This window comes from Rhipicephalus microplus, chromosome 3 (assembly GCF_043290135.1).
Source record: "Rhipicephalus microplus isolate Deutch F79 chromosome 3, USDA_Rmic, whole genome shotgun sequence".
NCBI lineage: Eukaryota > Metazoa > Arthropoda > Arachnida > Ixodida > Ixodidae > Rhipicephalus > Rhipicephalus microplus.
In genome coordinates this window covers 107,930,109-107,951,618 of record NC_134702.1, presented here as the reverse complement: position 1 = coordinate 107,951,618, position 21,510 = coordinate 107,930,109, and the positions used below count along the sequence as shown (strand labels likewise).

Here is a 21,510-nt window from a genome sequence, read left to right as displayed (position 1 = left end):
GTGTGAGAATTTATGACGAAACGTTTTTTCAGTGCTCGCTGAAGGACATCCCAAAATAGTATGGCATCTTTGTAGCTAACAAAGCAATGTTCAATCGTTTCCGGCACATCACATAGACGGCAGTTAACAGACGGAATGAAAATACCTTTTCTTTCTAACCATGTGTTTACCGCCAATGTTTCAGAGTGAAGTTTATAGAAGAATGTTTTTGAGTTCGGTGGAATGTACATTTTGCGCACTCGCTTCAACACATCGTGACCTGGAAGATTGGAGTACAGTGAACGGTACAATGGAGGTGGGAAGAGTGTACTCAGTAGGTCTTTATAAAGCACCTTGCGCGTTACTGAGTACAGGTATTCTACAGAGAATCGAGCTTTAAGGAACTGAACTGCGAGGTAAACTTCCTGCATGAATCCCCACAAGCATGGGCGTTCGGAGAAGTTGGATGAAACAATTAAATCTGGTAAGCAATCAACAAGTGTAACCTGCAAGAAGGAACGGATTACAGGGTGGGAATTGTCTCGAAAAAAGAAGAATCGGGACACTATTTGCCATAGATAAAGGTGTTTTAGTCATAACCCACCCTCACTAACTAGCTTGAATATATTATCACGACGCATGGGCTCAAAAGTCGAAGACCATATGAAAGTAGCGAAAATCCGATGAAAGCGTTGTATATAGAATCTTGCGCAATGAATAAGTTGCAATACATAGTAAAGTTTTGTCGCTAAGAAAGTATTGCAAGCTTCAGCTCTCCCAAATATTGAAAGTCGATAGGGCACAAATGTCTGGGCCTGTCGTTCAAGCTTAGGGACACGTTCCTTCCAGTAATGCGCACTGAATCTATATGCATGCAATAGTACACCGAGGTATGTTGGAGGTGTTCTTGTCCAATTAATCCCTGCAAAGTAGTTCGGTGTGCTACCCCACAAGCCAAACCAGAGTCCTAAACTTTTAGAGGCATTTAAACAAGCTCCTGATACTATGCCAAACTTTTCAATAGTATATACTACATTTTCGACACTTGGTTTATCTGTGCAAAAAAATGCGACATCATCTGCATAAGCCAATACTTTAACCTCACTGCCTAATATTCTAAAGCCATGAATGCAACTCGACTGTATTATGCTTAAGCACAGTGGTTCTAGATAAAGTGCAAATAAAAGAGGTGACATCGGGCATCCCTGTTTTACAGAAGAGCGAATAGAAACTGGCTTGGAGAGTTGACCATTAACTATCAGACGAGTTGAGCATTCATTATAGCATAATTTAACGCCTTTAAGAACAACTTTGCCAACATTAGCTTGTTCGAGAAGAGAAAAAAGGAAGGAATGACGAACACGATCAAAAGCTTTTGCAAGGTCTACCTGTAGCATTGCAAGATGTTCTTGAGAACCATGACAGTATTGAAGCATTGTTCGAGCGACATGTATATTGGTTTGTGTGGATCGACCTCTGATCCCACATGTCTGATGAGACCCAATGAGGATCAACATAGCAAATTGCAACCTATTCGCTAATACTTTTGCGAAAATTTTGTAGTCCACATTTGACAGCGATATTGGTCTGTAGCCCTCAACGAAGCGAAGTTTTTCCTTATCAGTTGTTTTCGGTATTAACACAGTGTGACTTTTGCAAAAAGATTGTGGGGGTGTATCCATGTCGTAACTCATCTGAAAAATATTCAGCAATATAGGAGCAAGCGTTTTCTTGAAAGCTTTGTAAAATTCGCCTGAGATGCCATCAGGCCCCGGTGTTTTCAATAAAGGCAAATTGTCGAATGCCTGCTCGGTTTCCTGTATAGTAATGAGTTCATTAATGACTTCACAGTCACTGTCCTTCAAGGGGTTCACAAGAGAAACAAAACTAGCCTTGAGGTGAGCGTCATGATCATCAGAGGGAGAGCTAAATAAGCTGTTATAGTACGTTTCGAACGCCAAAGTAATGTCTCCGTTATCTTTTATGAGCACATCGTTAAAGTACAAGTCTGGAATAACCTCAGAAATCGCATGGCGTTGCTCATCAAGTAAAGCTTGGCGCGTCGGTTGCTCAGAATTTAAAGTGCGCTGGTTCCGAGATCTAATACGTGCCCCTTGGTAGCGCGCAGCATCATATCTCTGTAGTTGGCACTTAATATTCTCAATATCTTTGATGTACTTTCCCGGCATTTCGCATTCCATCTCATAAAGATTGCAAAGACTTTTAACAAGTATCTTTTCATCATTCTTTCTATAGAAAGACTTAACAGCCCCAATTTCTAAAGCTATAGAGGGAACTTCTTGTTTAAAAAGCTCCCAAGCAGCGAAGATATGAAAACCAATCGAAAAATATTGCCTCAATGTCATCTGGACGCGATTCATGAATTCCTGATCACAGAGGAGCTTCGCATTCATTTTCCAAAGGGCCCACTGGGGACGAAATTGTTTGTGACGATTTTCGCCAATTTGCGCTATGACAATACAATGGTCTGAGAATGATACATCTTCGGTGCTGCAGGAAATTTGACGAGATAGGAGTGACGAGGACACGTAAATCCGGTCAAGGCGAGCATGAGAGCTGCCTTGTACTCTTGTATATGCTGTTGCCCGATTCGAGACCCCGATGTCAATTAGTCCTGCATTATCTACAATACTGGATAAAAGCTCACCACTCCTGTCTCTCTTTCCAGACGAATTATGACGATCAATAGCTTCACATACGCTGTTGAAATCTCCCATAAGTACCGTGCATCTGTCGACGTCAATTAAATTACGCACTTTTTCAAATAACTCAAGCCGTTTCGGAACATAATTAAACGCATATAGATTGATGATTCTCCATAGCACTCCTTGCAACAAAAAATCACAGCATATATACCTGCCCTCTTCATCAACACTAGTGCACAATGCTGAACAGGGTAGGCTTTTTCTCAGAAACAACCAACAGCCCACAGATAAGCCTTTAGCATGTGAGACACATACATTAAACTGAGACAGAAAAGGCCGCCGGGCCTTCTCGATCTCTTCCTCGCTCTCGATCTTTGTCTCTTGAATGGCGACAAAGTCGAGACGCTTCCGATTGAGAAGTCTTCGGAGTTGTGCTTGTTTCTGCGAAGACCTAAGGCCGCGTACGTTCAAGGTGGCAAATATGAGTCGCTCAGACTGCGCCATGGTGACTACCTTCTAATTCGCTTATCGTCCTACTTGATCAGTCCCAAGTGTTGGCGCTGAGGCTTCCCGTGAGCCCCCAGCAGGCCTCCTAGATCGGGATCGGCGACACTTCCCCTTTGGCATGGACTTTCGGCGACGGCGTGACTCCCTAGTCACTGACGCTGGGTCACTCCCTTTGCTTGAATCCGAGCTGGACGATGCGCGACGTTTCAGTATTGCTGTATCCGTAGAGATCTGCATATCATCTTCCGACACTGCACCATGATGAAAAAGCTGCTGCGGAGCTACAGCGCAAGCAGGTGATGAACTTTCTGCGGCATCCAGCCCAGAGTCTCTATCTTGTACTGGTGGTTCTTCGGCATCTTTATGGGTCAGCGCAACAGCACTCTCAATAGGAACTCCTACTTGTGCTAGGGGTTGTACGGAGTCGTTTTGGGTATGCTGCTTGCATGATTCACTTGGCTCTTTGCACGCAGAAGTTTCAACTGTGTCAACAGCGAGTGACTTTCTTTCCTCTTCTGGATTTCTTGTGGTAGAGCTTGCAGCATATGACATTGACGGAGTGTCTCCCGTTGCATCCAAAACCTCGGTGGCATCCATAATATGCTCTTGTAGGTTATCATCTGGCTGTTTTGTGTGCTGTCGCAGCTTGTTGGCGTACGTCATAACACAACCTTCGGCCGAATGACCGAAGCGTCGACAGTTGTCACAGCGAGGGGTCCTGCAGTTTCGACGGATGTGTCCAACCTTACTGCACCGAAGGCAAAGTGGTGGGCGGCCAGGTATAAGGACGAGGCTTTGCACTCCGCACACAACAAGAATGTGAGGAATATCCGCAATGCGAACTCCATCAGCAAGGGACAAAACAACATCCCTGTTTAGCGTCCGCATTCGTTCCATGTCCGCTACTTTCCAGCTTTCTTGTGATATTGTCTTGACCTTCCCAAAAGCTTGCAGTGCCTCGCACACATAGGCGTCCTCCAAGCGCTCAGGAAGCCACATAAGCTTCAACTTCACTTCCGTGGGCTCCGCGTCTATAACGAGGCATCGACGACTTTTGACGAAAAATTCGCCTCTTGTGACCAACTTTGTTTTCGTCAGCGTTGACTTGCATGTGACCATCCAAACATGAGACATTTGAAATTGACCTATGGAGCTTATTTCCTTCAAGTCAATGATGTCCCGAAGAGCATCTCTAAAATCTTGAACCCGGTAGGGGCGACCAGCTAAGTCCGCATGTAAAAAGACAGAGTCCACAACAAGCTTACCGGTGGGAAGGCGAGGAAGTACAACACGGTAGTCGTTGCCGCTGGCTGAAGCCTGAGCAGCACCTCGGCCCATGGCCGATAAATCCTTCGAAGCGGAGAACATGAAAAACGCGTCCGTTCAGAACGTCGTCTTCGTTTTTCTCCCTGAGCTAGCCGGGTACGCTGATTTGCTTCAGTGCACAACATCTGGTGCGTACAAGATCAGCACGGTTCACCAAAAGAAAGAACGAGGGCGGCTGGGAAGAAGGAGATGTAGATTTCGACGTGCGATGTTACATGGAAACACTCAAAAAGAAAAATAACAACAGCGCCCAACGTGGGGCTCGAACCCACAACCCTGAGATTAAGAGTCTCATGCTCTACCGACTGAGCTAGCCGGGCACGCTGATTTGCTTCAGGGCACAACATCTGGTGCGTACAAGATCAGCACGGTTCACCAAAAGAAAGAACGAGAGTGGCTGGGAAGAAGGAGATGTAGATTTCGACGCGCGATGTTACATGGAAACACTCAAAAAGAAAAATAAAAACAGCGCCCAACGCGGGGCTCGAACCCACGACCCGGAGATTAAGAGTCTCATGCTCTACCGACTGAGCTAGCCGGGTTTTTTTTCTTTATTGCCTGTCTTCGGCTCACGTAAACAATACACATATTAACAGATAATTACACAACACAATCCAAAACACTGTAAAAACCGTGGCTCAAATGATGTGGCCACGCATCTGTTAAAATGTTTTTATCGTCGATAGTGATTCGACGCGCGGCAACCACTCTGGGGCGAATTCCTCCAACTTTTGTTCATCCACAAAATTTCTTATATATTCTTTGAAGTACTGGGTGGGCGCTTGTGCATCTACATCAAAGTGCATGGCTGCCATCCTGGATTTCCTAATGCTATGAAGAACCATAAGCATTATCATATCATATGGGGTACCGTCGTCACTTTGTATTTGCAAATAGCGGATGCCATGTGCATCAAGGGGGAAATCTTTTTTGATCGTGCGCTGGAGCACGCCCCAAAGAAAGACAACATCCCAGCAGTCAAGGAATACATGCTCAATTGTCTCCTACTTTCTGCATATTGTAATGAACAAATACAGGGCCGGAAGCTAAAACAGCTATTTATTAATGGCGAACTTGTGCCCGTCAACTAAATACACAAAGGTTGTGAGCTCACTGGTCAAAACCTAGTCAACTTCTCCTGCGTCTCGCCTCGAGCTGCCCCTCGAAAAAACCACCAGCGTTCCTTGTATAGCGCGTGATGTGGAGACACCTGCAGCCAGCGTTGCATGGCGCGTTTGGCTTGGCGCGTTTATCTTGGCGCGTTTGGCTTGTCAGTTGGTGTGGCAGAATTCATAAGAGCAGGAAGCGGGGCAAAACTTCGGTAGGTGCCTAACAACATGCGGCATTAGTCCCCCTCCCGAAACGCATCGTCCCGATGCGTACGCTGACGTCGAACAGTTTTGTAAAGGAGTATTTATCTGATGTTTGAGCACATATATCAGTTGTCTCGTTCAGTGCGTTTCGTAGTATGGTTTCATTCGTACTACATGTACGACTTCTGGGCGATTCCTGCGTCGGGTTGAGCACACTTGCCCTTCAGGAATTACTTCGTAGTTTAGCGTGCCTAGCTGGCGAAGTACTTTGTAAGGGCCGAAATAGCGCCGCATCAGTTTTTCCGATAGGCCAGGTGCGCGTATAGGCGTCCACACCCACACTTTGTCTCCGGGGTTGTACTGTACGTCTTTCCGCTTCAGATTATAGCGACTTGCATCGGAGCCTTGTTGCAAAATGATACGATGTCTTGCCAATTGCCGTGCCTCTTCTGCCCTTTCTATGTAGTCACTGATGTGTGGGTCACTCTCATTCGAATCGTTGACAGGTAACATCACGTCTAAGGTCGTTGTGACCGTCCGACCATAAACAAGTTGAAATGGCGTGAAGTCTGTCGTTTCTTGTACTGCGGTATTATACGCAAATGTTGCATAAGGCAAAATACTGTCCCATGTCTGGTGCTCAACGTCCACATACATCGAGATCATGTCGGCGAGAGTTCTATTGAGCCTTTCGGTTAATCCCTTTGTTTGCGGATGGTATGCTGTAGTCCTTCTATGATCGGTGTGGGTGAGCTTCATAACAGACTGCATCAAACGGGCAGTAAATGCTGTTCCTTTGTCTGTAATGACAACCTGTGGTGCGCCATGTCGAAGTACAATCTGAGTGACGAAAAACTGGGCTACTTCGTTCGCCGTTCCTTTCGCGAGAGGTGATGTCTCAGCATATCGAGTCATGTAGTCTTTTGCTACCACAATCCAGCGCTTTGCCGATGAAGAGAGAGGAAATGGACCAAGCAAATTCATTCCCACTTGCTGAAATGGCCCTTTTGGCGGCTCTATTGGTTGCAACAGACCGGCTGGTTTCGATGGTGGTATTTTACGTCTCTGGCAATCGCGGCATGACTTAACATAATGGTGCACCGAATCCCTTAATTTCGGCCAATAATACTTGCGGCGAATTCTGGCCAAAGTGCGACTACTACCCATATGGCCAGCCGATGGCTCGTCATGACACGCTTCTAATATTTCTGCTCGCAGTGATGATGGTACAAGAAGCAGAAACGTCTCACCGGTGTTTACGAAGTTGCGCTTGTATAGGACGTCGTTCCGGAGGACATAGGATGTCAGACCACGGACGAAAACTCGTGGTACCTCAATTTCGTGACCCTCCAAGTATTGGATAAGCGGGCGTAGTTCCGGGTCCTCTCGCTGAAGACGAGCCATGTCCGACACATTCAGAACTCCAAGAAATGGGATGTCTTGTTCTTGGTCAGATGATGGAGACTCAACAGGTGCGCGAGACAGGCAATCCGCGTCATTGTGCTTGAGACCGGACTTGTAGACCACAGTGATGTCGTGTTCCTGCAGACGCAGGCTCCATCTAGCAAGTCTTCCTGAAGGGTCCTTGATGTTTGCCAGCCAACACAATGAATGATGATCACTGATTGCTCGAAACGGTCTGCCGTAGAGGTATGGGCGAAACTTGCTGATGGCCCATATAACTGCGAGACACTCTTTCTCTGTCGCTGAGTAATTAGACTCAGCATTCGATAGAGTGCGGCTCGCGTAAGCAATGACCTTTTCTTCTCCGTTCTGCCACTGAACGAGGATGGCACCGAGGCCAACGTTACTCGCGTCGGTATGTATGTCTGTATCGGCCTCTTCGTCAAAATGTGCAAGTATTGGAGGAGACTGCAAACGGCGTCGCAACTCTGAGAAAGCCGCTTCTTGTTCCTCCCGCCAAGAGAATTGTACACTTTCTTTCGTTAGCCGTGTCAAAGGCTCAGCGATTTTAGCAAAGTTTTCAACAAAGCGTCTGTAGTAGGCACATAGTCCCAGGAATCGTCTGACGGCCTTTTTGTTTTGCGGTTTCGGAAATTTTTCAACTGCTGCAATCTTTTCCGGGTCTGGGTGGATGCCTTCCGCACTATGTGCCCGAGGAACCGAAGCTGACTAAATCCAAAGTGACACTTTTGCGGTTTGATGGTCAGTGCTGCCACGCGAATGGCATCCAGTACCATTCTCAGTCGGTGGATGTGCTGCTCGAAGGTAGAAGAAAAAACCACTACATCGTCGAGGTAGACGAGACACGATTGCCGCTTGAGTCCGGAGAGCACAGTGTCCATCATCCTCTGGAAGGTAGCGGGAGCAGAGCACAAACCGAAAGGGAGCACTTTGAATTCGTATAGTCCGTCTGGAGTCACAAACGCCGTCTTCTCGCGATCTCGTTCGTCCACCTCGATCTGCCAATATTCACTTTTTAAGTCCAATGATGAAAAGAAATGAGCATTGCGTAACATATCCAGGGCATCATCGATCCGTGGAAGGGGGTAAACATCGCGCTTTGTGACTTAGTTCAGCTTTCTGTAGTGAACGCAAAACCGCAGAGTGTTGTCCTTCTTTTTGACTAGCACTACCGGTGATGCCCACGGACTGTTGGATGACTGGATTACATCATTGTTGAGCATTTCCTGCACTTGGTTCTTGATGGCTTCCCTTTCTTTTGGCGCTACTCGGTATGGGCGCTGATGCACAGCTCTCACGTGTTCTTCGACCACGATACGGTGCTTTGCGGCGGGAGTACGTCCGACTTTCGACGAGGTGGAGAAGCACTCGGCGAACTCTGTGATGAGGTCAGCAATCTGTTGTTTCTGAGATGACGAGAGCTCTCTGTCAATGTCTACTGACTGGAGTACGTTATCTACTTTCTCTGAAGCTTTATCAAGAGTGCAAACATCTGAGACTTGCACGTACTCATGCAGCGATGCTACGGATGTTCTCTTCGCAACATGCTGCAGCTCATTTCGAAAGTTAGTTAATAGGACATACGCACATCCATCACGAAGGCTCACCAGGCCTCTTGCCACGCATAGTCCTTTTTCTAGTAGCAGTCCGATGTTTCCGTCAGCTAATCCGTCACAGTCACGAAGAACTTCACCCCTCACAAGAACGGTCACACTGGAACGTGGCGGCACGGTTACATCTTCGTCCACAATGCGGAGAGGTAGAACGATTGGTTTCTCCGCATGACAGAAGGCGATGGCAATCTCCGTAGAAAAGGAAACCTGGGACTCTTGCAAGTCAATGACTGCGTTGTTTGTTTGCAAAAAGTCCATGCCTATAGTCAGTTCCCGGGAGCACTCAGGAAGCACAATAGAGCTGCCGACATACACAAATCCTCTTATTCCTATCCTTGCGGTGCATAATCCCACGGGGCTAACTAAGTGCCCTCCAGCAGTACGTATCTGAGGTCCGGTACGCTCAGTCATCACCTTCTTAAGCTTCTTTGTGAGAGCATTACTGACAACGGAATAGTCTGCACCAGTGTCTATTAGCGCAACAGCCTCGACGTCGTCGATCGTGACTAATATCTCGGAGGTAACGTCGCTACTACTGCACTTGACCGTCGTTGCGTAACTGCCACCGTCCTGTCGGGCTAACGATGGAGGGTCTTCAGTTGTCAGTATATCAGCGGCCTCACCTCGAGAGGTCGCTGGCTCTAGTTTTCCCGCCGCGGGCTAGGTGAACGTGATCTTCGGAGATTTGATGACGGACGAGGACTCGGCGACCGATAGCGCATCGGTGCTGTCGAACGCGACTCTCGTTGTTGCGTGTCTTGAGGGGAATAGCGTGAAGACAAGTATTCTTCGATTTCGTAGGGCCGTTCACCGTTCCGTGGGCATGGTGCATTGACTGGAAAACCACGCAGTCCCGCTCGACGATACTGGCACGCCCGGTAAAGGTGACCTGCTTCTCCGCAGTGGTAGCAAAGGGGCCGCCGGTCTACAGTGCGCCATACATCGCTCTTACGTGGTCTTGCTTCCGGCATTGGTAGCGGCGTACTCGGAGAAAACGTCGGAGGCATCACAGCAGTCGCAGCCGTCCGATTCATGCGTCCGAGGTCCTGTCGTACAGCTTGTGCGTACGACAACTGAGGCGGAGGCTCCAGTTGTGCGCGCTGTAGAACCTGAGGTTGTGGTTGTAGAACCGCTTGCCGCACTTCTTCGCGCACAACGTCGGCAAGTGAGGACATCGCTGGATGAGCTTGAGTCATTTGTATTTTCTGGAGTTCTTCCCTTACGACAGCCCTCACCATTTCACGCAAGAGATCAATGTTACTCGTGAGGGTTGTCGACGGCGCGCTAACAGATGAGACGCTTACGTCCCGGTTGTATTGGCGCGCGCGCTGCTGCAGGGTCTTTTCTATCATGGTTGCCTCTGATCTGAACTCAGCAAGAGAGCGCGGTGGATTACGCACCAGGCCTGCAAAAAGCTCCTCCTTCACTCCACGCATCAGGTGCCGCAACTTCTTTTCCTCAGCCATGTTCGAATCGGCCCGGCGGAACAGTCGAGACATGTCTTCAATGTACATGGCGACGCTCTCGTTGTTCCGTTAATTTCGCGTCTGAAGAGCGGCCTCTGCCTTTTCTTTGCGGTTCGTGTTTGGGTACGTAGCAAGAAACTCTCTTCGAAAGTCGTCCCACGATAATAAGGACGCTTCGTGGTACCACGTACGTGCAGAATCTTGCAGTGCCACGTAGACGTAGCGAAGTTTCCTGTCTTCGTTCCAACCGTTCAGTCTGGCAACGCGTTCGAAACCGTCGAGCCAGTCCTCGGAGTCCTCGAAAGTATCACCATGAAATACCTCTGGTATGTGGGGGGGGGGGGGGTCCATGACGATATGCGATGGAAATGAACTCGCTTGGGTGGCCATTGCAGGGGCTCCGGAACTTACGTCCTCCACTGGTCTCGAAGAATCGAAGAGGGCACCAAACTCGGGCTGCTCACCTCGTAGGCAACGACTCGTTCGTTGGTGTACGGGAGTCAACAGCGCTGGCTCCAACCTTCTGGGTTCTGGGCTATATTCCCTATGCTGAGATGGGCTTGGAATCATTACCCCGCACCTCCACCAGTTTGTAACGAACAAATACAGGGCCGGAAGCTAAAACAGCTATTTATTAATGGCGAACTTGTGCCCGTCAACTAAATACACAAAGGTTGTGAGCTCACTGGTCAAAACCTCGTCAACTTCTCCTGCGTCTCGCCTCGAGCTGCCCCTCGAAAAAACCACCAGCGTTCCTTGTCCAGCGCGTGATGTGGAGACACCTGCAGCCAGCGTTGCATGGCGCGTTTGGCTTAGCGCGTTTGGCTTGTCAGTTGGTGTGGCAGAATTCATAAGAGCAGGAAGCGGGGCAAAACTTCGGTAGGTGCCTAACAACATGCGGCAATATTATGCAATGCGTGCCCCAAAGAACGTAAAACCCCTTTGCAGCCATCCAGGTTTTGACAGTCAGCGTACCGGTATGTAATTTGAAAAACAAATTCTTAGCACCTGGCGGTATTTTCATCGCCTTGACGCGCTTTAGTACAGTGTGGCCATGGCATACATTGTAAAGGAACCGATACAAAGGCACTGGTAAAAACACATCACATAGGTCCTTGTACAACTTTTTACGTCGGACTTGACTCAAGTATTCAAGTGAAAACCACACTGACAGAAACCTACAAGAAAGTACAACTTCGCGGAGAAAGCCATAAACGCCACTAGGTACGCTGCAGGTTGATACAACCATGTTAGGCAAGTGTTGCCCCAAGCGAAGTTGACAGACAGTGCGAAGGAATGGGTTGTCGACGTCTCTAAAGAAACAAAATCGATTGACTACCTGTCTGAAAAACAAATGCGACAAGCCCAGTCCTCCATTTCGCACTCGAAGGAATAAATTGGTCCGACTCGATCTTTCCCAAGACGATTCCCACTCGAAGACAGCAAACACACGGTGAAATTTTTGGATGTTTACCCTTGAACAATGTAAGACTTGTAAGATATACCAAATTTTACTCACTAAGAAAATGTTGAAAATTGTGGCTTTAGGAAACAGACCAATTCCAGCCATTCCGCTTGTTCACTTTTTCCCGCAGGTTATCCACTTGGCTCCTCCAGTAAGAATCGCTGTCTTTGTAGCATTCGAGGGGGGCTACCAAGTATTTCACTGGGGTCGTAACAAACTTTATGCTGGCAAAACTGTCTGGGGTTTCTGCCCAGTCACCTTGCCAAAAGTTATGGCATTTTCCCCAGTTTACAGCGCTGCCACTTGCAGCACAGAAGTTAGTAACGCATTTGAAAGCAGCTGCTATGCTGTCAGAGTCCGCGCAAAAAAATGGCAATATCGTCCGCATAAGCCAACAGCCGGACTTCAACCTCGTGCAGCTTAAAACCACGGACACAGTTATTCTCTATGACACTCAAACAAAAGGACTCTATGTACAGTCGCGGCCACTGTAAGAGGGAACACGGAGCGGGTGACCGCGCTCCGCGGAGCGCCACGACGGGCGCCGTGCGAACTATTGCGGCGCAAGCGCAATCAGCGTCAGAGGCAGAGTTGACTGCGCGTCGTCTGCTACGGTGCCTCCCACTTCGCCTCGAAACCTAGAGTGCGCGCGCGCTTTGGAATACACAAACCCTGTAGCAATGGCGCGTCAATAGGTACTATTATAAAGCAGTTATGAAATCGCGCAGGCATGCTGTACGCCTAAATATTAACTGCGCCTTTTACCTCTAAAAGTTCCGTTTGATCACAGAGGGTGGGTTTCATAATTGGCATGCTAAGGAAGTAAAAATAAATCACACGACAAACAAGAGATACTGATAAATCTGTGCTTCAGATTTATTATATATACGATGAAGCCAAGACCACGGCTGCAAATGAAGCTTAGATGATGGTCTCCTTCCTTTCGGAGACAATCGAGGCAGCAGGGTGCAATGTCCGAACTAATGACGAAGGCGAATTTTAATAGCTGGTTGCATCTCCCCCAGAGGCAATCGCGGCAGCCATCCTACGTGGCAGGGAACTGTATAACGAATCAACAAGGGTGGCATCCAGCTTAAGGCGTTCCCATTCAGCGTGGACTGCTCTCCAAAGACTGTCCCTTCACATTCCATGGAGGGGCTTGAATGCGAGTGCCGCTTCCATTTGGCCCCAAATATTTTCAATAATATTGAAGTCTGGTGACTGGGGCGGCCACTCTAAAACGGCGATGTTGAGCTGGCGTAGTAGGGCTTCAACTTTCTTCGAAGTGTGCACAAGCGAACGGTCGTGTTGGAATACAGGACCAGCCCCGGAGAAGTGCTCCTTTGCAAGTTCGCGATGGGCCACTGTGGTCAAAATTTCGCAGTACTTGTTCGCTGTGAACTTACCGTCGATTCTCACAAGAGGTCCGAGACCGTCTTTTGTGATCATGCCCCAAACACGTACAGTTGACCTTCCGCTTTTCGAGACTCTTTGTAAGAACTTTGGCTGGTACCTGCATCAAGGAAAAAAAGAAAAGAACATTTGGGTGTCCAGACTACCGATTGTGAACGCATAAAATAAGGAAACGTACAGATAGCTGAAGCCGTTACGAACTTGTTCAAGCTATGTTTAAACGTGCAGTGTTTGAAATTCCTTTACGATTAACCGCAGTCTCATAAGTCGTCACTGCGTTCTTCTAAACGATTTGGGTGCACGTTAATGATTCCTATGTGATCAAAATTATTTCGGAGCGCCTCCCCCCGCCCACGACGCGTCACATCGCCTGTGTAGCGTCGGCCGATAAACCTCATAATCAATAATCATCATGAAAACGAAAGCATCCGGGAGTCTCGAAATGTGTGCATGCAAACGGAATGAAACACCCATTTAAACGTATTCACAGTACAAAATTGGAAGCCCATGCTGGAAGAACATTTCTTTCTTACGAAAAGCACGTTTCCAAAAAAACATTTTCGTGTACCTTACCGGGTGTTGTCAGGGCGCCAAATACGGGCTTGCTGATCGCACGATGTAGTGAACGTGCACTCGTCTGTGAAGACGACTTGCTTCCACTCCTAAGTTAAACGTTGCGCATGCTGTCGAGAAAACTGCAGCCGTTTTTCTTTGTTCTGAGCGCGAAGAAGAGGCTTTTCAGACCCGCTTCCCGGAGGCGTCGCTTGACCGTTGTCACGGATGCTCTCAAGTCGAGGGTATTTTCGATTTGCTGAGCAGAGAGACCTGGCTTCCCGGCTGCGCCGCAACGATCCAAGCATCCTCTTGTTCAGTCGTAACTCGAGACCGCGGCTTCCGCGGAGCATCCTTGATCCGGCGGCAAGATTTAAATGCTCTTACGATCCTGTTGACTGTCTTGAGCGTTCTTCCCGTCGCTTCGGCGATTTTTCGCTGCAACCTACCCTTGAAATAGAGCTCGACGATTTTCCAGCGCTCACTCTCAGGAACTCTGGCCATGCCGGAAGGTATTGCTTTGACGAAATTCCACACTAAGAACACATGCAGCCCCTTTTAAACTCATAACGGGCAGAGTTTTATCAAAAGTGGGCGTAACTTTCGTCGCCTAAATGCACTGTTTGACATGCGAAGCATCCAAGGCACACTCTGTTAATCTTATGCCACGTGCTCTATTTCCTTTTGTAACCAAGTGAAATTTCAGCGACCAACATCATTTTGCGACAAAAACGAACGTCTGAAATTCGAAGCCGAATACTGCGTGTAGCATGAACGGCGCGCCGAGATAACCCAGTTCAAATACTTTCTATCCAGCTCCATAGCTACAGTATTTTGGACCAGAGCGCGTGCGGCGAAGTGGGAGGCACCGTAGCAGATGACGCGCAGCCAACTCCGCCTCTGGCGCTGATTGCGCTTGCGCCACAATACTTCGCGCGGCGCCCGCTTGGTGGCCCGAAGAGAGCGACCACGCGTGCCGCGTTCCCTCTAACAGTGGCCGCGCCTGTACAAACAAAACAATAGTGGTGAGAGAGGACAACCCTGACGGACCGAACGCTTGACTGGGATGCGCTTCCCCACCACCTTGTTAACGATTAGCCGCGTTGAGCAGTCTTGGTACGCCATGGCAACCCCCTCTTTGATTATTTTCCCTAAATTCACATAATCTAGGATGCAAAGCAGAATTTCATGAGGCACCCTGTCGAAAGCCTTCTCGAGGTCGATTTGCAGCATTGCCACTCGCGCACCAATAGCGTCGCAACATTCGAGGATGCTCCGTGCTGCGTGTATATTAGTGAGGATAGTTCGACCTTTAATGCCGCACGTCTGATGCGGTCCCACGAGCACCGTAATGACTGTTTGCAACCTTTTAGCTAGGATTTTCATGAATATCTTGTAATCTCCATTAGTGAGGCAGATTGGGCGGTAAGAATTTACTTTGCGCAGTGCAACGGGGTATTCCAATTTTGGTATAGGAACAGTGTGAGAGGATGAAAAGTACGGGGGTTATATTTTCAGCTCGAATGCCTCATTATAAACGTCGGCTAAGACTGGTGTTATTTCTAACTTGAAACACTTATAAAAGGCGGAAGTCAGACCATCAGGGCCAGGCGATTTCCCCGGATGCATACTTTCAATAGCACTGTTAACTTCCTCTTCCGAAATGGGTTCATCCAATATTTCTTTTGTATTATTGTCAAGCTTTGGCATCAGCGGTAAAAAATATTTTTTTAAGCGATCGACATCAACTGAGCTCGCGGCGAATAAACCATTGAAGTGCTCAAAGAAAGCACGCTCGATGACATCTGCGACATCGCTGACTTCACCCTCGTGTTCGATTTCTGTTATCTGATTACGTCGCGCATGCCACTTTTCTGAGCCCAACGCCCTTTTTGACGGTACTTCTGCCATTATCAGTCGCTCGGCTCTTGCCCGAACCATAGCACCACGGTATCTTTCGACATCGAACCGCTCAATTTTACATTTCAATGCGCGAATATCTTCAATAAACATGCCGGGCATTCTACATTTTTCGAGAAGCAATTTTTCCAGGTTTCTGCGCATGTGCTTTTCTTCTGCTCCTTTTTCTCTGCTTATAGCGCTCGAGCGCTCCAAGGCCTTTAATTTAACGACCTGCTTGAAGTTCTCCCGTTTTTCTCTAAACAATTTTTACTGCCAACTTTCATTTCTTCAACTTTAGTCATTACTTCCTCCATAAATGTTTCATCACTCAGCAGATTCGAATTCAATTTCCATAGTTGCCACTCGAAGGCCCTTTTCGCTTCTTTCGTGCTAGTTACTACAAAGCTAACCAAGCAGTGGTCACTAAATGAAACGGCGTTAACACGGTATGCCTTGCAAAGCGGTACCAATTCAACACTCACGTACGCCCTTTCTAGTCGGGCGTGGATGGCTGCCTGAAAGTGGGTGTACTGCATAGTGCGGCCACCACCTAGACATTCAGCCACATCCTCCAAATTATGTTCTCTTACTGTATCGCTTAAGACAGCGGTACTTGCATCCCTGTAATGTCGTTCGCTAGTTTTGTCTTTGGCTGAAAGGACGCAGTTGAAATCGCCAATAATGACTAGGAGCCTGTTACATTTGGTACACTGCTTTAGTTGTTCGAAAAATATGCGTCTTTCGTCAGTGACAGTCGGTGCGTACAAGCATATTACGCCCCATTCCAGTCCCGAAAACAAAATATCACAAACAATGAGCCGACCAGACGGACATGACGTTGAGGCTTCTATTTTAGCACCCAGACTCTGTCTGACGAACAAAACGCAACCAGAAGAAGTCCCAATGGCATGGCTAACTATAACAGAATACCGCAGCAAGAATTGGCGCACCATGCCCCCAGTTTCATCGTCGCCATGGACTTTAGTCTCTTGGACTGCCAGTATGTCAAGGTCGAGGTCACTTACTAGCCGATAAAGCTGACATTGTTTTCTCCGTGAGGCCAGGCCACGCACATTTAAAGTGGCCACACGGATTGAATTTTCTATTTGCACCATTGTAAGGCTACGAAAAACCCAGGGGCATGGCGCTTACCTTACAACTGCAATTCCCTGCTAGATGCCTTGTCCCAGTACAGTCCTTAAGGTGGTGAAGGCGGCGTTTCCGCCGTCTTGCGCTCCGACGAAATGTTTGGCCGTGGCCGGATGAGAGGCCGCCGAGCGGGAGTGGTTTTGGCGGGTGGTTCGTCCGGCGAGGCAGCAGTGGCGCCCTTGTCTTTTTTCCCTTCGTCACGGGGACGCTTCCCTGTCACAGTGCCACTGTCGCTTTCAATCCCAGTCATCGGTTCCGCCTCGGAGGGGGTCTCGTCTGCTAAGACAAGAAACGTGTCGCCGGTGCTGCTTGCATCCACCTTTTCACTGTTTTTTCCTACGCCTTCGTATGAAAGCCCGGCGTCGGGCTTACCTGGTGCTTCACACACGCCCTCTTCTTAACAGCACGACGACCCATCCTCCACAGCAGAGTTTGGGTTAACTCCTGCTGTTTCTTCCGAGTCTGCTTCGTCCATGAGGTGCTCCAGTGCGTCACTTTCCTGCGCTGGTCCGGTCACACTGGCATACGTCTTCGCGCAGTCGTCGTCTTCGTGGCCGAAGCGGCGACAATGACTGCAGCGGGGTACTCGGCAGTCGCGACGTACGTGACCGGTACTCTTGCACCGTAGGCACAACGGTGCACGGCCCGGAACGACAACGAGAGTCAACTTTCCGGCAATCTTGAGCTGGTGCGGAATTTCATCCACCTTGACGTCGGATGCAGCTTTAGTCCCACAGACCGCGTCGTTGAGCCCTTTTCAGTGATTCCCGGTGCTCTCCCCTTCTCCTGCTCCACTTCGAATACTTTCCCATAGGGAGTCAAGGCAACATGCACGTCTTCGTCGGTCACGCCGTGCAGCAACCAGTGAAGCTTCAAGCGAACCTCGCGGTTTTTTGGGTCAATAAGCAAACATGGGCGATCTTTTACCTTCACATCGACGGCGGAGAGCAACTTACGAGCAGCCTCAGCACTCGTCAGTGTCACAGCCCATACGTGGTTCATTTGATACGCCCCCAACGCCAAAACGTCGTCGAGCGCACCAAGCTCGGCCAAAGTGTCCCGGTAATCTTCGACGCGGTAAGGCCGGGCTCTCGGATCACCATGCATGAAAACGGTCTTCGCAGTGATACGTCCGGAAGGCAGATTGGGCAGAATCACCTGATAATCGTCGACGCTAGGCGCAAAAACCCTGTTACCGCGGCCTGTTCGGGCCGCTGAAACCGCTCCGTCGGAGCCGAACATTCCGCGACCATATCGCTCGAAAGCCGGAAGTGGAATCGACTGAGCTAGCTGGTCACGCTGGATTTGCTTCACTGCACAACATCTGGAGCGTACAAGATCAGCACGGTTCTCCAAAAGAAAGAACGAGGGCGGCTGGGAAGATGGAGATGGAGATTTCGACGCGCGATGTTACACGGAAACACTCGAAAAGAAAAATAAAAACAGCGGCCATCTTGGGGCTCGAACCCATTACCCTGAGATTAAGGGGCTCATCCTCTTTTTTTTCTTTATTACCTGTTTCGGTACATAACATAACGCAAACAACACTGATGGTAAAACCACTTCATGAACTATGTGCATACGATGACATTGCAGTCAACCAGCATGGTGCTGGTATTGTCGGATTAAAATTCTGGTAACGTGACCAGTGGCTCTACTCTTGAGAGCCAGTCTGGTGGTTCCGATACCGCTTTGTGAATATCAACAAACCAATGGACGCTCTTTCTGAAGTAGGCTCGAGCAGGCCATGCATCTTTATCAAAATGATAGCCTGCCATTCTTGAACGCCACAACGAGTGGAGGCCCATGTGCATAATTGCGTCAAATGGCAATTATTTTCTACACTTAAGAACCGAATCCCGTGCGGGTTCAACGGGAATTCTTTCTTGAGAGCCCTTTCCAGCACATTCCAAAAATAAACTGCTTCCCAGCAATGTAAAAACACATGGTCTATAGTTTCTGGGATCTTACAAATTAGGCAATGCGTGCCCCAATGTAAATAGCATCCTTTTCCCTCCAAAAAGTTTTTCACAGGCAATGTACCAGTATGCAACTTAAAAAAAAAGTTTTTGCTCCAGATCGCACATACATTTTCTTCACTCTCTTCAAAACGTTTGTGCCTAGGCCCTAGATGTACAATGACCTGTACAGTGGCTTAGGAAAGACAATGTCGCGTAAAGCGAAATACACTTTTTTTCGTTTAACAATCGAAAGATATTCTCTTGAAAACCGTACACTTGAAAATCTCATACTAGACACCATTTCTTTGTAATAGCCCCCTATCCCTCCTACACACTCTTCGGTGGACAGAACATATTCTGGCAGATGTCTGCCTAGTCGTAATTGACATAGGGTGCGCAGGAAGAGATCGGTGACGTCTCGAAAAAACAAAAGCCGATTAACTAGCTGCCGTAGATATAAGTTACCTAACCCAAGCCCTCCGTCTTTTACTCTACGGAACAAGTGTGTACGGCTGCAGCGTTCCCATCCTGAGGCCCTCACAAAGACGGCAAATATTCTGTGGAACTTTTCCACATTCGTCTTTGAACAATGTAGTACCTGGATGACGTACCACAGCTTGCTTATAAGAAATAGGTTGCAAACGGTGGCTCTTTCAAAAAAAGACAACGCGCCTCCTTTCCACTTTTGCCTGTGTGTCCTTGATTTGGCCTGTTCAAAACTGGTCGCTGTCGCGATATGCGCCAAGCGGGACGCCTAAATACTTGCCTGGGATCGTTGCCCACGGCACGTTAGCGAAGTGGTCTGGCTTCGTTGCCCACAATCCATGGCAAAGCCCCACACATTTTAAGAAGAATGGCAATTTGGGATAGTTGGTTTGAATTCATGGTAATAAGGGCTGCAGCGCCAGCACGAATGTGCTAGAAGAAACAGACGAAAGTTGAGGCACGGAAGGCCCTGTTGTTGTCCTCTTTGCCGTGTTGTCCTTTTTGCCTTCCGTGCCTCGACTTTCGTCTGTTTCTTCTAGCACATTCGTGCTCGCGCTGCAGCCCTTATTCCCACACATTTTGACCAGTCAACACCGCTCCCAGTAGCTTGACTGAAAGCACGCACAGTACCAACAGCCCGTTTAATACTTCTTGATCCTTTGAGAAAATAGCCGCATCATCTATATAAGCGAGCAGCTTAACTTCGGCTGCCTGCAACTCAAAACCGTGAATTCCTTTGTCATTGATTATTTTCAAGCACAGCGTTTCTATATATATACAAAATAACAAAGGGCTGAGAGGGCGACCCTGACGAACCGAACGCTGCACGTTAATGGGGGCCCCCAGATTCTTATTCACAATCAACCTCGTCGTGCAGTCCCAGTATGCCAGGGCCACTCCCTCGCAAATAACAGAACCGACGTTAACATGATTTTAACAGAAAACAAAATTTGCGTGTCAAAACAATCAAATGGTTTTTCTAGATCAATCTGTAATATGGCAACTTTTCCATCGGAATAATCACAGAAATGTAAAACACTGCGAGCTTTGTGAATATTCAAGGCGATGGAGCGCCCTTCGATGCCGCACGTTTGGCGAGGCCCCACGATGTCCTTTATGACTGCCTGTAATCTTCTAGCTAATACCTTCATGTAGATTTTATAGTCTACGTTTTTTAGGCCTATAGGACGATACGCAGAGACAGCCTTCAGTTTACGTGAACCCTCTGTTTTCGGTATGAGAACCGTATGGGACGTCCTGTATGATGGCAGCAAGGTATTTAATTTATAGGCTTCATTAAATATTCCTGTCAAGATAGGGCTCAATTCGTGCTTAAACTCTTCAAAGAAGGCGGCTGTGAAACCGTCTGGACCGGGTGACTTCTCTGGGTTTAACTTGTCTATGGCGGCTTCTACTTCGGTCACAGTTATTGCACGCTCCAAGCTCTCCTTTCTTTCGTCATCCAGACGGGTAACAATGGCAGAAATTCAGTCTGGAAGCTCACTGAATTCGCGTCGTGCAATGCGAACAACTCGCGATAATGGTCCGTGGAAGCTCTTGTGATGCCTTCAGGATCAGTTAATACGGTGCCGCCCCGCTCTATCTAATGTACGCAGTTTCTTTCCGCGCGGGCTTTTTCCAAGCCTAGAGTGCGTTTCGGCGGCATTTTACCCGCTGCAGTGTCCTCCGCCCCTGCCCTCACTAGCTGTTCTAACTTTTGTTTTGCTTTTCTGATATCTTTTCTGATATCTTCACTCCACTTTCTCGGGGCTCGGCACTCGTGCATGAGTAACTTGCCGAGTAACATCCTAAACTCAGTCTGCTTCTTTTTTACATCGTACCGAATGCTCGTGGTCCTGTTTATTGCTTTAAGTTTAAGCTTGTTTTTGCAAAGTTCTCACTGTTGCCAAAGGTGAATCTTTTCGCTGGGGCTTATTTTACTAATTTCTTCTTCTACTTCCGGATTATAACCCCCGAATGCAGAGATGTTACTTGACTCGTACTTGACCTGTTCTTGACTCAAGACAGTCTTGCTGGTCACCATAACTTGCGGAAGACTTGAAGGCGACTTGGCTCAGTCGAAGTCAGGACAAGTTTCAAGTCAGCTGCGGGGCTACAGTGTACTAGAAGGGGGCAGTGGGCTCACTCTCCGGCGGAGGGTATGCTGAGGGGTGGCTCCAGAAATGTCGCACGTTTTTGGTTTTCTGGTCAGACGAGCGGCGGCGCTGGCATCGCCATCAATGGAAGAATTTTGGGAGGGACGTTACAGCTGAGCCGGTTGTGAGCC

At 48.3% G+C, this 21,510-nt stretch overlaps 1 protein-coding gene and 2 non-coding genes across 3 annotated transcripts in view; all 3 read right to left on the bottom strand.

Annotated features, from left to right (window-relative positions):
* The window catches only part of LOC119185868 (uncharacterized), a 31,745-nt gene extending 27,205 nt beyond the window's left edge, over positions 1-4,540 (bottom strand). Inside the window, exon 1 of the mRNA XM_075887979.1 lies at positions 3,693-4,540. Coding sequence (XP_075744094.1) covers positions 3,693-4,520 — 828 coding nt within the window. The 5' untranslated portion in view covers positions 4,521-4,540. The remainder of the gene's footprint in view (positions 1-3,692) is intronic.
* A 185-nt stretch (positions 4,541-4,725) lies between these two features.
* On the bottom strand, positions 4,726-4,798 carry TRNAK-CUU (transfer RNA lysine (anticodon CUU)). The gene has a single exon. It is a non-coding gene; the product is annotated as a tRNA-Lys (tRNA).
* A 149-nt stretch (positions 4,799-4,947) lies between these two features.
* Positions 4,948-5,020, bottom strand: TRNAK-CUU (transfer RNA lysine (anticodon CUU)). The gene has a single exon. It is a non-coding gene; the product is annotated as a tRNA-Lys (tRNA).
* Positions 5,021-21,510: the final 16,490 nt, after the last annotated feature.